The sequence below is a fragment of the Aedes albopictus genome, chromosome 1 (assembly GCF_035046485.1).
Source record: "Aedes albopictus strain Foshan chromosome 1, AalbF5, whole genome shotgun sequence".
NCBI classification, from domain to species: Eukaryota; Metazoa; Arthropoda; class Insecta; order Diptera; family Culicidae; genus Aedes; species Aedes albopictus.
The window spans coordinates 277,446,250-277,460,972 of record NC_085136.1 but is presented as its reverse complement, the minus strand read 5'-3'; the positions used below and the strand labels follow the sequence as shown (position 1 = coordinate 277,460,972).

The following is a 14,723-nucleotide window of genomic DNA, read 5'->3' as shown; positions in this document are numbered from 1 at the left end:
TGGATTCTTTGGAAATTTCCTGGAGGAATTCTAGGATGAATCTCTTAGTAAAACTTTGGAGAAACTCCTTAAAATATCCTTGCAGGTTTTTATTTTCGAATAAAATCATTGCAGTAATTCTTAAAGAAATCCTTGGAGGAATTTCTGAAGGAATCCTTGGAAGAAATTCTTAAGAAATCTTCAAAAGAATGTCAAGATAAATTCATGGAGAAATCTCTGAAAGAGTTTTGTAAGGGAATAATTGAGAAATCCTTGAAGAATCTGTGGAGAAATACTTGACTTTCGTGGAAAAATCATTCGAGGAATATTTGGAGGATCTCCTGAATAAAACAATGGTGGAATATTTTAAGAAATTCTAGAAGGACTTCACTTCCTCTGGCAAAATTCCGATGTAATTGCTTGGAAAATAATCTGGTTCCAAAAGAATCATTGGAGATTTTTTTGTAGTGATTTTTTTTTCTGGAATTTCTTAAGAATTCTTTGGAAGATCTTATCAGTGCTGAAAATTTAATTTCGTCATATCTAAATTTAACCACCTACAGCTCATTTTAGAAGCTGAACCTGAGAATATGGTATATGAAAAACTTGTGCGGCTAGACCAGTTCTGCTAGAAAGTCACGGAATCCTCAGAGATATTATTAATAGAATCCTAGGTGGGCTTCCTGAACAAATATTTCGAGAAATACTCGATAAAGCCTTAGCAAGAATCTTTTGAAACACTCTGAAGTGCTTTTGTAAACATCCTCGGAAACAACGCTGTAAGCATTCCTGAGGGAATGCTTCGAGAAATACTGAATGACATCCTTGCATTAACCACTTAAAAGACTCTTGGACTAAAGGACTACTTGGTACAATTTCTAAATAAATTGTTGAAGATTTTTTTCGAAATAATTCATAGAAAAAAACTTGCGCTTATTGATTGACCTCCGAGATGTATCCTTGCAGAAATCCCCGAAGAAATTCATGAAGGAATGCAGAAAACACTTTTTAACCTTCCGTCAGTTAGGTCAGAGGCGGCCACGGCACCATTAGCGTGATATTGCTGAGTACAAAAAGCGAGATTTATTTAAACGATTTGTACAAAATACATACAACACAGCGATCGTTCGAGAGTTACATGTCTGTAATCTTCATGAGGGGCCACAAATGTGGCTCCGCACCGGGGTCCTAAGTTTCTAGCTTCGACACTGGATGAGTTTAGCAAATAATACAATACGTGCTTTCGGTTTGAGCGTTTATTCAGGAATGGTCTAGTTAAGTCAAGTGTCAAACTCAAAAGTCTGTTATCAGTCATGGCCTACTAGTGATTGGGGATAGCTTAGTTAGAAGATAAGTAACATTTAATACTACAATGAGTTAATGGGAGCTTAGCACGTGTTCAGGGGCGAGAGATAAGCAGAAGGTTGGTACTAAGGTTCCCTTAAAACTTTCTGGAACAGGCACTGTCCTTAAACTACGCAGACTTTTGTTTGACCATCTCAGATTCCCCTCCCCCTCCGTAGACTTTTATTCATACAAAAATTTGAAAATTGGTATGGAGCGTAGACTTTGGTCAGAAAATTTGAAACCTCCCAAAACGCCTAGAAATGTTTTTTGGCGCCTTTAAATGCCTTGAAATGCCGCCGAAATCCCTTCTATAGCTCCGGTGCAGCTCACTTAGCTTATGAACTCCCCTTAACTCCTATGCATCTTACTGAAACGCCTTGAATCGACTCTGAAACCCCCGTGACGCTAACCGGATCCTGTGAAGCCCCCAACCACACTGAAACACATATTTCACATTGAAACGTCATGAAAACCCTCTGAAACCCCGTGGAGTTCCCCTGAGTGCCTATGGAATACTCTAAAATCTACATGAAACCTTCTGAAATGCCTAGAAACGTCCCAAGAAACGTCCTTAACACTCCTAAGATGTTAGAATTTTTGCACCACGATGGCGTGGTGTACGTTCAGCGTACCTGCTTGGGTCATATTGACCCCAACCTCCAACTAGGGTTAATGTGACGACTTGGGACGTCTGGAAACGCTTCCGAACTCCACTTGAAACTTCCTCAAGCACACCTGAGAACTTATGAAGCCCCCTCAAAATCCTGTGAACCTTCATAAAATGCCCTGAAACCACCTTGAAATCCCGGTTAAGCCTACCTGAGAACATATGAAACTCCCGTGAAACCCATTTGAGAACCTGTGCAGCCTCCGAAATCCTCTCTGAGACCTCCTGTAATGCTCTACAGCGAGAAAACTTATATGTGGCGGTAAGAAGAAGATTAGGACGAATGGATCGCCTTTTTGAAATCGCGATTGCTAAAAAATATTAAATTAAATCGTCTTTTTTTTTTCAACCGGAGGTTGCACAGGAATTATTTATTCGTTAACAAGAAAAGAACTAAGAAACAACATCTGTTTGACACTAATGAAAATTCGATCGAGTCAAACATCTTTTATTGTTTGAGCATTGGTTTCTTTTTAGACAAATATTAATCTCTGTGTACTGATATCTTAACGGTTTCAGACACATTGTGCCATCATCATTATTTTTTATTTCATCTATGATCTACACTAGTCATACAAACGCTAACCCTAAACCAAAGTGTGCACCAGAATCCAGCCCCTGTGAGCAGACACTCGAGCATACACATCGGGCATTCCCATTCCGCACGGGATTCCCCATGACACCACTCCAATAAGGTGACCGTCGTGAACGAGCGGGCCTCCAGCGTCACCAAGACAAATTCCCTCTCCTTCGGCACTCTGGGTGCACACAGTATTGTCTTCCAACCGGGGAGTGTAGTTCTCGTCGAACGCTGCCAGGCACTCGTCCTGAGGCATCACTTGAGCCTCCACGAAGCGCAGCCGATCGTCTCCAACGTTGGAAATCTACGGAAACAGACGGAGAGGTTGTTAGTCCTCAAATTGAATTCACCAAACGAGCAAACCTTACCGATTCACGTCCAAATCCGGATACAGTGACATTCAGTCCACTTTCGGCATACTCCGCCCGCATAGCAATCGGCTGAACTTCATCGCTGAAGATGAATGGCTCAACGACACGCAGGACAGCAACGTCATTGTGGTACAGCTCAACATCGAAGTTCGGGTGCAGAACAACCCGGTCGACACGGTGCCGCCGACCGCCCTCGCTCAGTCGGTTACTTCCAGCGAAGACGACGATATCGGCCGTGGTCTTTCCGACCGCGCACGCACCAGCCGTCACAACCCATCGCTGGTTAAGGATCGATCCGCCACAATAGTGAAGACCATCTGCGGTCAACAGAGCTACCTGGAACGGGAACTGAGCCGTCTCGGCAACGGTTCCTCCCGCGATACGACCCGAACGATCCTGGGCTGGCTTGGTTAGTCCTTGCTTGAGGGAGGCAGCGGAGCACAAGGCCACGCAGGCCACGAGCAGAGTTACACTTAACCTTAGCATGTCTAATGACCGTAGGAAGATTCGAGATGATTTTTAAAACTACTGAACGACTAAGCCGAATCCTGATGCGTGAGCACTTTTATAGGTTACCCGGAAACATTTTCTTGGCCGATAAACACCTGCGCGGTTGAGCGCCAACCATAAACGCATCTGATTAGATTACCGTTTGCGGTACCTGACCCACGGTTCCATAGTACGTGCAACCAGCGTTTCATTTATATTTATCATTGGTAAACTTGAATGAATTGATAGGATTTTTCAGCTAGATTGGGTTGCGTTGTTGTGACTAATATAGCAGCTGGGCTTAAATATAGAGTTGGCTATCGGTGTAGGCATGAAGCAATGGTTGTTTATCGCGTTGTTCCTGATTAGCCAAATTGGTTGATTTGACCAAATGCCGTAAACTGAAGACATATTGATAAGGGAAAAAGGGCAAATCTGATACTTTTCTAAGGCATCTACTTCAGGTGCTCTCTCAGTAGCTCCACCATGTATTCCTCCTGGAGTGTTTCTAAGGATTCTTGCTGTGTTAAAAGCGTTCCCTTCCTTTTTCAAAAAGTTTCTTCACCCAAGTAACAATGGCAGCTGAATAACAGCTTATTCAGCCATAATTTACAAACCCAAGCTTAAAAGCGGCTTATTCATTTGTTGAACAGCAATAATGCTTGTTGGGCAGTAATTCGCCTTGGAAATATTCCAGGCAATTCTCCTGAAGGATCTTTAGGAATGCACCGTGGTTTTCCAGGACTGGCTCTTGTAACTATTTTGGAGATTATTCTTGGAAGTACAATTCTCCAAGATTTCAGCTAAAACACCTCCTAGGGCCTGTCTATAAACTTCGTTAACTCTTGGGTGGGGGATGGTGGGGTGACTTCTGGCCAAAGTCTACGCTCCATAAAAATTTCGAAAAGTCTACCGGGGGGGGGCAAAAATGAGTCTACGTAGTTTATGGACAGTGCCCCTAGATATCGAGTAAGAAGGCAAACAAGAATACAAAAAACTGATTCAGTTTACCTTTTTGCCTTTCTCGTACATCAAAGTGTACTGAACGACTATATGTTCACTCAAAAAACGACCTTTCGATGGAGGGTCAAGTCACATATACCAAACAACTCAGTTCGAAGAATTGAGATGAAGTCAGTGTATGTGTATTTTTTTCCTTCTAAACATGGGGGACAATCTGCTCAACAGACATACGGACGTATTGTGGGGTTAAGGACCGTCTTCTACCGAAAAATAAAAAAGTGAAAGCCAGGACTACTGTTTTCTCGACACACCAAACAACATTCCCATGCTCGACAAACCCTTCAACTCTCCGGAACCACCAAGAAGGCATTGCCTTAGGGAGGAGCTAGAGCACATCGCACCTTCAAGGTTAGCTGCGAAGCCTGCAGAAACGAACATCGATGACTCGCTTTGGGAGTCCACCAAGCTAGCATGCTGACGCTTAGCAAATTTCCCGAGTGGTCGTTACCACTCCCTTTGTCCTTGGAAGTCAAGCAGGGTCGATACTATGCCTGCTTCCTACTGCAAAGCAAGTATCAAGAACTGATACCGCGTGCACAGCGATTTGACATTCCCGTAAGTATGGCCCTATCAGCCAGCTTACAGAAGGATGTGCTGACATGGGGCCTCCCCCTGCCCCGACCTTGCCGAGGACCCCTTTCCAACCGCGGGCTCGGATCCAACCCAGTAGACCGACGCCACGACAGCACCCCTACCGGGACTTCCTAGCCATTCTCCGAGTCCACGCGCTACTTCCTCTGTAGCTCCCAGACGATATGGGTGATAGCCGTTGAAACGGCGTTCCAGCCAAACTCATCCCTACACATCCTCTGGGCCAAATTGTCCGGAGTTGTGTCCTCCTCGCATGTGGCAAGCATGCGGTCACGCATTGTGCGAAAACGCGGGCACACGAACAAAACGTGTTCCGCCGTTTCCTCTGGTGTAGATAGACACCAACTCCTGGACGGGGTATTTACCCGTCGTCCATATCGCCGCCATTTTTCTGGACTCATCCGCTACCTAGTTGCCGTTGCCGGCGGGTTCTCGGTATAGGTCCGCTATGATGGCGATATCCGTCTCCCACTCAGAAACCGCCCAACAAAGCAGTTGCTGAACCGCATCACAGTGGTTCAAATTCAGCTGCGTTACCTGCACTGTGATTTGTTCACTGCGGCTTTCTTGAAGACCGGGCATCTTGGACCACCCGTCTGTTGAATGTCTGTTGTTCACGGATTTCCCGGTTCAAATTAGGCAAATGGGTGGACTCGTGCAGCCTTGTTCCTTATGGCCTTTGACGCCGCATCTCCTGCACAGTATGCTCCTGTAAGGGCCTTTGTAGTTCCATGACTTGTATCCTGATTCCAGACACCAGAAACAAATCTCTGGTGGCTCGTGGAATGTCAGATAACATACACACCAGCCTACCTTAATTCTCCCTACTTTAACGGACTTTTTTTACGTCCGCCACAGGTAGCGGAACCATAAAGCTACCTGTGTTCCTGCCGGTCCCTTCCGTAGCCTAACGGCTGCGGTGGCCACCTGCACCTCACACTGTTGCCACAGTGCCGTGACGAGCTCTTCCACTTCGGTGACCTTGTCTAGGTTTTCACCTTCAGAGTCGCCTCTTGTGTGAGAGCCCTCATCTTCGCCAAGGACCTCTTCCGCCAAACTCTTGTAGGCGGCGCCCTTGCGCTCCTTATCGTGCTTCAGCTCCAGGATCATCTTGCCCGTACGAGTACGTCTAATACTGCGCACGTCGGCTCCCAGTTCCATGTGCTTGGCGTCGCTCCGCGTCGCCTTCAAGACGTCCGAGTACTTCGACTGTTCGGTCTTGATGACAAATGCGTCGCCTTCACGCGCTTGGCACCTACTCTTTTACTTCTTGGTTTGGCGTCCTTAGCTTCTTCTACCTGCGGCTTTGTTTTCTTCTTCCTCCGCTCGACCTTCGTCCAAGGTGGGTCCCTTGGTTCGTCTTACTCTGGTGGTTGCTGAGCGCCTACCAACGGTCGCAACCCCTTGTTCCCATTCTTCCGGGACGGGCCAGCTTTCCGGGACACCTGTCTGGGATGCGACTTCACGACCTTCGGGGTAAGTATTCGCCTGGCTTTGCGGGTACCGCCAGACAGCCTCTCACCTGACGGCTGCCCCACCCGCTTCTGCGAGTGTTTATCACGAGCAGTCGCATCCACCACAGCTTTTGGACTACCTGCGAAAGCAAACGCCCTCCGGTAGACTTCGTATCCTTTTCTTTCACAGGTTCCGCCGCTGCTTCAGTCTTCCCGAGTCTCGCATGCTCCTGCTTGGTATCGTCCATAGACTTACGAAGTTGCAACAGTGTCGTTTTCAGGTCCTTACTAATGTTGGATTTCGTGGACACAAAGTCGATGATCTTGCGGGGGTCCACGCTTCCATCTTTCCCCTCGATTTCAAGGTGTAGAATGTTTTCAATTATTGACTATGTTGAAATCGTTTTATCCCTTCAAATCTTCTCTACGGTACATGCTGCGCAGTTGGCCTGGCCGTTAGACAAGAAAAATGATAGACTTGAAAAGTCTTCATTTTCCAGGATGCATTCAAGTAATGGCTGCGTTAGTGTGAGATTAGATTAGATAGATTAGACAAAGTCGATGATCTTGCCAAGCCGCTGCTCAGCCAGTCCTTTTCTTTTTTTGGTTGATGGCCCTCAACAACCACGCTCCATCAAGTGTTACGACGCGTTAGGGAGCGTCCATAAATTACGTCACGCAAAATTGCCTATTTTCAACCCCCCTCCCCCCTATGTCACACTTTTTGTATGAGACCTTTGGCCTTTTTGTATGGGTTGTCACACTTCACTGAACCCCCCCTCCCCCTAAAAGCGTGACGTAATTTATGGACGTTCCCTTAGTGGGAGGTGGCCGTGATACGATTGGTCATATCAGTCGTATAAAAACGCGTACGTAATCGAACAACTTTAACTTTAATTAAGACACATTAAGGGCCTACCTGGAATGTCAATGATAGTAGTTTTTGACCTTGTCAGTCTTATACGACGAGACGGCACCGGCATTTCAACAGACTCTTCATTACTTGCATTGCCTGCAATAAAAATGATATTATCTCATGGAATATTGAAGTTTTACAAAATTCTACCGAAATTTTTATTCGAACACTCCTTTTTACTGTTCAAAGATTCTGTAAGAGCTGGTTTGCTTATTTCGTCAAGGGAATCAGTGCTACAACTCAATTGCGATGTATTCGAGACACCGAGCAAACTGAGTGCCGAATATGTGGTTCTTTCTTTGCCGCAGAAACGTGGTGATATTGACGATACCTGTTTGCCTGTTTCGGTGGAGTCGCTTCCAACCGAACAATGTTCATCATCAATGTCCTCTCCTGGTACCAACGGAAGTGGTGAAACACGCATGGATTGCTTTTTCTCGTTAGATGCAGCAAGCAGTGGTGAGTGAAGCACAGATTAAGTGGAAAAATTTAGAGCTTCCATGAAACTTCTATCGTCGATTCCCCTCAATGGCTCCACTCTAGAAGTTGTGGCGTACGATTCATTTGGTTCAGCGTATGTGATCGACATCGACTGATCATTTCTTGCCACCTCCTCCTTGCCTATCAACCAATCCGTCATAAATGTGTCGTCCAATGGCAATTGTGGCAACGGCAAAATGTCCAAATCCATGACCGGAAGCTCTGCAACATTGTTTGCGTGGAATCGATCTTCGGCGAGAATGGTATCTTCAACAAAACTCGAAGGAAACGACACTGATGCGATGTTGGAGTCGTCGGTTGGATAGTATGAAGAAAGACCAGGTGTTTCGTCGCTGCTGAAATATCGATCTAAATTGAAAAAAAAAATTGTCGTGATTACTCTTCAATTCTCAGACATAAAAACAGTAAAATTTGTTGGGAAAATCGAAACAGATGTAAACATACACGGAAAAAACAGATTACCTAAAAAAATACGTTAAAAGAACGCAAAATTAAGTAAACCGCTTGAACTTTTTACCCAGCAGTGGGTTGTTTTCTCGCTCTCCCGCTCGCATTGTTGTCAAAAACAAAGCGAGAAGCAGCTACCTAGCCGATAATATCCGTGCGAGAAGCCAAATTTGGGTTTTTTGCCGTTTACCCAAAAGTGGGTTTATATCAACCCACTAGGGTACTTCGAAAGTCGACGCTAGGTAGAAAGAACTTTGCGATGGGTTGTAATTTTCTGCCGGGATCAAACGGAAACTACCCACTCAGAGCTTTAACGCGGTAGAGCCAAATTTGGGTTCTCGCACGGAAGAGCCGATATGAGTGAAAAGAACTTACATTTGGGTTGATTTCTGGTTCCGTGTACCTTCAGTTTTGTTATCCGGCTGAGAAATTTCGCCTGGAACCGTGTTTGTGGGTAGTGCACTAGATCGAATCGTGTCCTGGATGCTGCCGCTGGTTGTTTTCTTCCTTGAAATCTACCGCAGCACCGCGGCTTTCCGCTTTTTAGTCAATTGGGTTTTTAAATTTGAAAAAATATATTTTTGATGTTATACGAAAGAGTACCTTTTTCTGAGCCACTATGATTTTTTTCAGATTTTTAGAACCTTATTTTGGTATCTAAAATCAATTTCAAAGCAATTTTTTGAAATCACCTTTTGACAGCTGGGCAACTGTTTGACAGCTCCGCCCAGTACAAAATACGACGAGGGGTGATTCGACAAATCACCCCCTACAAACTTCAAACTGATTTCTAAATAGGTTCCCGGGCTCCAAAATTTATGAAAATTTGGATTTCGATTCAGTTTGACATGCAGATTCAGAATATCGAATTATCTCAACACCGTTAAGGCCGCACGGGACGACGTGTAATTTTTCCTATCTTCCCTCTCTTTCTAACAATTTGCCTCGCAATTTTGAAGAAGCAAATATCAATTTCCACTGCACTGACGTATGTAGCTGAAACTTTAGTCGATTGTGCACCACAAGTGAGCAAATGAACGATCAAGTTTCTAGTCAATAATATGAAGTAGAAGTTGAGATTTGCATCTTACTAGCAACAGAGCAATGGCGGACGATTCAACCACCGTCCCGTCCGGCCTTAAAGAAGCCAATTGCGGCATACTTGCTTCGCACAGAACCGGTGAAACGGGAAGGTTTGTTGTTGTTTTTATTTTGTTTTTGTTTCCTGCTTATACGCGGGCAGGGTTGCCGAACTTCTATATTTGTTTAAATTTAAATGTATTTTTTTCTATTTGCGAGTTTTTTTAAATTCATGGAATAAAAATAAATGTCAACGTACCTGTAGTACAACATTGAACTCATGCAGTTTTTATTAAAAAGTTGAATAGTATGGACGTTTTCAAAGCTTTTCGAGGATAATTTTACAAATCTATTTGGCATCTCTGAAAGTGATGATCAATGATTTTTCACCCATACCGATATGATTTCTACGTTCATCGACATTGAGTGTATGTACGCGTTGCATATCACTGATACCCTTTGAAAAGCAGGTGGAAAATAATAAACAAGAATCATCATCTCGGGTAAAATTCTTATGGTATTCTTCTCAACCAGAGAATTGCAGAAGTGTTAGTTATTTCAATGAGTGAGGTCTATACTGCAACAGAGTTTACGATGTGGATGGGAGTTGGTCAGAATGTTTTCATTTACAATTCGGTTGTTGGTGTTAAAATTTAGTGAAGTTAATGGAATAATCAAGGTGAAAACCAACTAAGGACTTGTGTTACTGTGTAGTGTATATTGTGAACGTTTTTTAAATTAGTGTACGGTTGCAGAATTCTTAAAATTAAGCAAAAATGAATCATGTCTCAAATCGTGTGCTAAAAACAAGAAGAAGAAGTGCAAAGTATTTGGGGCAGCTAGTTTTATAAAATCTACGGTTCTGAGTCTATCTTGGAACCTAATATTTAGCCAGGATTGTTCGTTACACTCTGGTCCAGTTTGTAAATGGCTCAGGTAAGTGATTAATAAGGTAAAATTATTAAAATTCTAAGTTTCAAATATAACATCGACAAAATCGTTTAGTAGTGTGTGTGCAAATCACGGCCTTGTCAATGATTTTGGACTACGCCATACTTGACTGACACACGAAGAGGCCTTAAGCAGTAAAAGAATACATTGGAATTGGAATGGCTATCATAAGTGTTGCAATAGAATACAATGACAATGGTTTGACAACTAAAATAATTGATATCCGGTTTATGCTTCTGACGTCTATCGTGTGGCAGCATGCAGCTGTCACCGATTAGCCCAGCTGGAAAGCGAGGGATGAGCTATGCTCCGAGGGCAGTGTTCCCAGCGCTCCTGTTCCGTTGTCGCAACATCTCCCCTTTTCAGAACCGTTGGTACTGGTTGAACCTCGCTGGCGGTCTTCTCGGTCTGAAAGATCGACGATGTAGTGCTTGAGGACGACGACGAAAGGTCCGATTCCACGGCCGGACGAGGTGGTGATAAAGACGGAATCAGAATGGTGTCGCTTGAATGCGAAGTCGAGGCGGTCGCTTCGCTGCTTGAACGGGGTGACGCGTTCCACGCATCAAGAAGGACGTTCAGCGGAAGTTGTCTCTGTCCTGCCTGACGGTTTGTTGATGTCCGGATCTTGATCGATGCCGGATGATACTCGACTCCTTAGTTGGTTCAGATGGGACCGAACCAAGTGACGTTTCTCGATCAGTACGTTGAACATGCCTTGTCCTACTTGCTCGACAATCTTGCCGGGAATCCAGCTCCAGACATTTTTGGCGTAGATCTGGGCTTCTTCGGGTCGACCGGTGGTGGTACCGGTGGAGGACGTTTGGCTGGCGGACGTAGCAGTTCGACGCATGTACGAATGCGACGTCCGTACATGATTCCCGACGGTGACAGACCATCGGGTGCTGATCGGTTCGGTGTACTTCGGTAGGCCAACAAGAACGTTTCCAAAGCTTCATCGGTTGAACCTCTCCCTTCTTCGAGTTTCCTTATAAGATGTATCGCTCGCTTGGAGGTATCGACGTACCGTTCGGCCTGCCCGTTAGATTGTGGGTGGAACGGTGCAGTTGTTACATGGTCGATCCCGTTTGTTGAGCAGAACGTGGCGAACTCCGAACTCGTGAACTGAGGCCGGTGAAGCACTTCCAGGCACCGCTTGCGCAGAGGGGCTGGAATCACAAGCCTTTCGCCGAAAAGGATGCAGCCTTGCATCGTAGACAGGAATTCACGGTAATTGTGGAAACGAAGAAGTTTTCGGTCTGCGTTACTAGCCAAGGATTTTGGCCAGCCATCGTGGATGTACCGGTAGACCTTCTTGAGCACCGGATCCGATTTGGTGCTTTGTTCTCTCTCTCTCTTCTTGGCATAACGTCCTCATTGGGACAAAGCCTGCTTCTCAGCTTAGTGTTCTATGAGCACTTCCACAGTTATTTACTGAGAGCTTCCTCTGCCAATGACCATTTTGCATGTGTATATCGTGTGGCAGGCACGAAGATACTCTATGCCCAAGGAAGTCAAGGAAATTTCCTTTACGAAAAGATCCTGGACCGACCGGGAATCGAACCCGTCACCCTCAGCATGGTCATGCTGAATACCCGTGCGTTTACCGCCTCGGCTATATGGGCTATATATGCCACGGGGCGCTTGGGTCGAAACACTGGTCGCTGGTCTGGTTTGAGGTCTAAGTTCACTGTTGTTTTGGTACACCGACCAAGATTCGCACTGAAAACTTGAGGATAAGCGGTCTTGAGCCGCTCGACCATAGGAGTAGAGGAATCGTTCACTTGGCGGCAGAACACGTTCATCGCACAGAAAAAATATTCATGTAAATTTCAGCGAGAAATCATGCACATAAAGGGAATTCTAACATTAGTGCATATTTACATGAGATATTATGTAACATTACGTTACAATCGTGTAAATCTCCGCTAATAGTCACGTAACCGGTTGGAGTCCATGATGGTTTACGCGATGGTTAGCGGAAATTTACACGATGGTAATATAATTTTACATTATATCCCATGTAAAAGTGCACACGGGAAAAAATTCGTTGCCGGATCCATGACTAAAATGTTATGAAATCATAAAACTTGTCGCTTCATGATATTGTAACTACAAGTCATGATATCGTGACGTTAACAACGATTATCATGAATAATAATAATTGATTCCATCAACAAAAGCCATGGCCGTCAAAAGCGTTATGAAAAAATTAAGCTCGTTTTCATAAATTGAATACCATAAAGCTGAGTCATGGTAGCATGGCTCTGAGTCATAAAACTATGACGCTGAGTCATCTCAACCAGACGCTGAGTCGTATAAACATAACGCAGAGTCATAAAATCATGAATCACAACAAACGAATTTGGGCACTGTAAGCGTTACGCAAACCCTCGCGCAGAATCACCTACGCCATTTTTGTCACTTCTGTCAAGGCGCCTTTTGTGAGCGGCAGTGTTTTCCGGTGAGATTTTTTTTTTGGTTTTCGAAAAAGTGTAGTGAATTGTTCTTACTTAAATATGGAAAAACTCCATATTCCGGCACAAAACTCCGGCCAGCTTCATCAGCAGCAGAACAATCAAGCTCACGCACAATTCCGGCACAAAATTTTGGCTAAATGCATGACGTAATCTATGGACGCCCCCTATGTCTATGGACCATTTTGCGAGACGGTTCAGAACAACTGATCGCTCATTTTATGAATGAAAATTTGACAGTATGGAGCCAGGTCATGTTGACAGATCTCATACGAGCAAGAAAAGGTCGGCAAACTGCAAGAAAATTGTTCGTCTCTTTCTTGCATGTGTGTGATCTGTCAAAATGACCTGGCTAATGTCAAACATTTCGAGGTTAGGTTTCGTGGTGTAATGAAGGATAGACTTGCGTGGTGTAATGAAGAATAGACTTTGTTTTTTGCAGCCAAACAAATCTCAAAAGAAATCTCAAAAAGTGCAGCCAAATGACAAATACCAGAATCATAAAAATCATTTCAATATTCAGGAACCTTGTTCATGATTTCAGAGTGCGTGCTTCACGATAACATGACCTTAAATGCCACTTTGCACCAATTAATCCGATAGTATAAATTACAAATACTAGAATCATGCATACTGCTTATGTTTTTATAACATTAGGTAATGAATTTAGAACATGCTTTATGATAACATGACCAGTGCTACCATTTTTCGCAAATCGATCCAGTACCATAAATGACAAATACTTGCACCATGAGTAATGCTCAAGCGTTCATAAATTTAGTTCATAGTTTGAGTACGTACTTCATGATAATATGAACCGACTTACCAAATTTCGCTAATAAAACTGGAACCATAAATGACAACTACTAGTTCTATGAATACCGCTTCTGGTTTTATGAATCTAGTTAATAGTTCTGGTATTCATGGGTATGATATCATGACTTAACTTACAAATTTTTGTCAATAAATATGAAAAACGTAACGCCAAGGTGACGTTACGGCAACATGAGTCATGAAAGTATGACCTTTTTTTGTGGTGTATATTTATAACATGAAAATACCCAAGTAACACAACTTGTTACAATAATGTATATATTACGTGTTTCATACAAACGTCAAAGTTTTGTTCCGAATATAAAAAACTTATTTTCGTACATTTATATCACCGAAAAAGCGCAAAAAATGGCGGCTTATAAAACATCTTTGATGTTACTAAAGATGTTTTTCAATACATTCTTATAACATAAAATAAAGTATTGAATACGTTCTCAGCAACATCGTAATGACTTGTTGCTAGTAGCAAATTCCTAATTAATCAAACGCACACTATGCAAATAAATGTGCCACCTATTATGTGATATTTAGTGATGACTTAAAAAATATGACACACATTTTATTTACAATCTATTCCGATGTTTGGTCACCATGACAAAATTTCATGTGCCATTCAAAATTTATGGTGAAACAAGCATGTTCACTCTTCATGAATTAATTCGCTTTCCATCGGACTGGAAATACAAAGTAAAGTTTTTGGCATATCTCTGATTTGTGTAGGGTTTTCAAACAAATTTTCAGACATGCAACATGGTGGCTACTTGACACAGTGCCGATACGAAATTTTGGTAAGCTATTTTTGATTATGAAATGTGATGTGCTTATGACTGTAGAATTTTTAGTCGTTATGGACAAGGAAATTCAAAAATTTTATGAAATGTTCATACTATCTCAGATAAATATTTATCGGGCGAAAAACGTGTAGATGAGCAAACTACTATTAATAAAAATGTTTGTGCGACACTTTTTGGCTGGCACTGTAATTTATCTGGACTGGTAGGGAAAAATTCAAAATA

General features: G+C 43.3%; 2 protein-coding genes across 4 annotated transcripts in view; one reads left to right on the top strand and one right to left on the bottom strand.

The window, feature by feature from the left end:
- Positions 1–14,723, top strand: part of LOC109412593 (fibroblast growth factor receptor homolog 1) — a 595,864-nt gene that overhangs the window by 287,746 nt on the left and 293,395 nt on the right. Inside the window, exon 1 of one of the 3 annotated variants that reach the window (XM_062846822.1) lies at positions 10,360–10,381. The exons of the other annotated variants lie outside the window; for them this stretch is intronic. The gene's annotated coding sequence lies outside the window, so the exon portion shown is untranslated. Of the gene's footprint in view, positions 1–10,359; positions 10,382–14,723 lie in introns of those variants that run through there. 3 annotated transcript variants of the gene reach the window in all.
- On the bottom strand, positions 2,459–3,480 carry LOC115260908 (chymotrypsin-1-like). The gene is made up of 2 exons (XM_029862248.2): positions 2,942–3,480; positions 2,459–2,877 (listed from the first exon to the last, which is right to left on the bottom strand). The coding sequence occupies exons 1-2, from the start codon at positions 3,428–3,430 to the stop codon at positions 2,581–2,583; spliced, it is 786 nt and encodes a 261-aa protein (XP_029718108.1). The 5' UTR covers positions 3,431–3,480; the 3' UTR covers positions 2,459–2,580.

Bases quoted from the DNA above. Each gene is read 5' to 3' on its own strand.
- LOC115260908 (XM_029862248.2), bottom strand. From the start codon at position 3,430: ATGCTAAGGTTAAGTGTAACTCTGCTCGTGGCCTGCGTGGCCTTGTGC. The intron at 2,878-2,941 runs GTAAGGTTTGCT...CTGTTTCCGTAG, and splicing joins CCGGATTTGGACGTGAATCG to ATTTCCAACGTTGGAGACGA.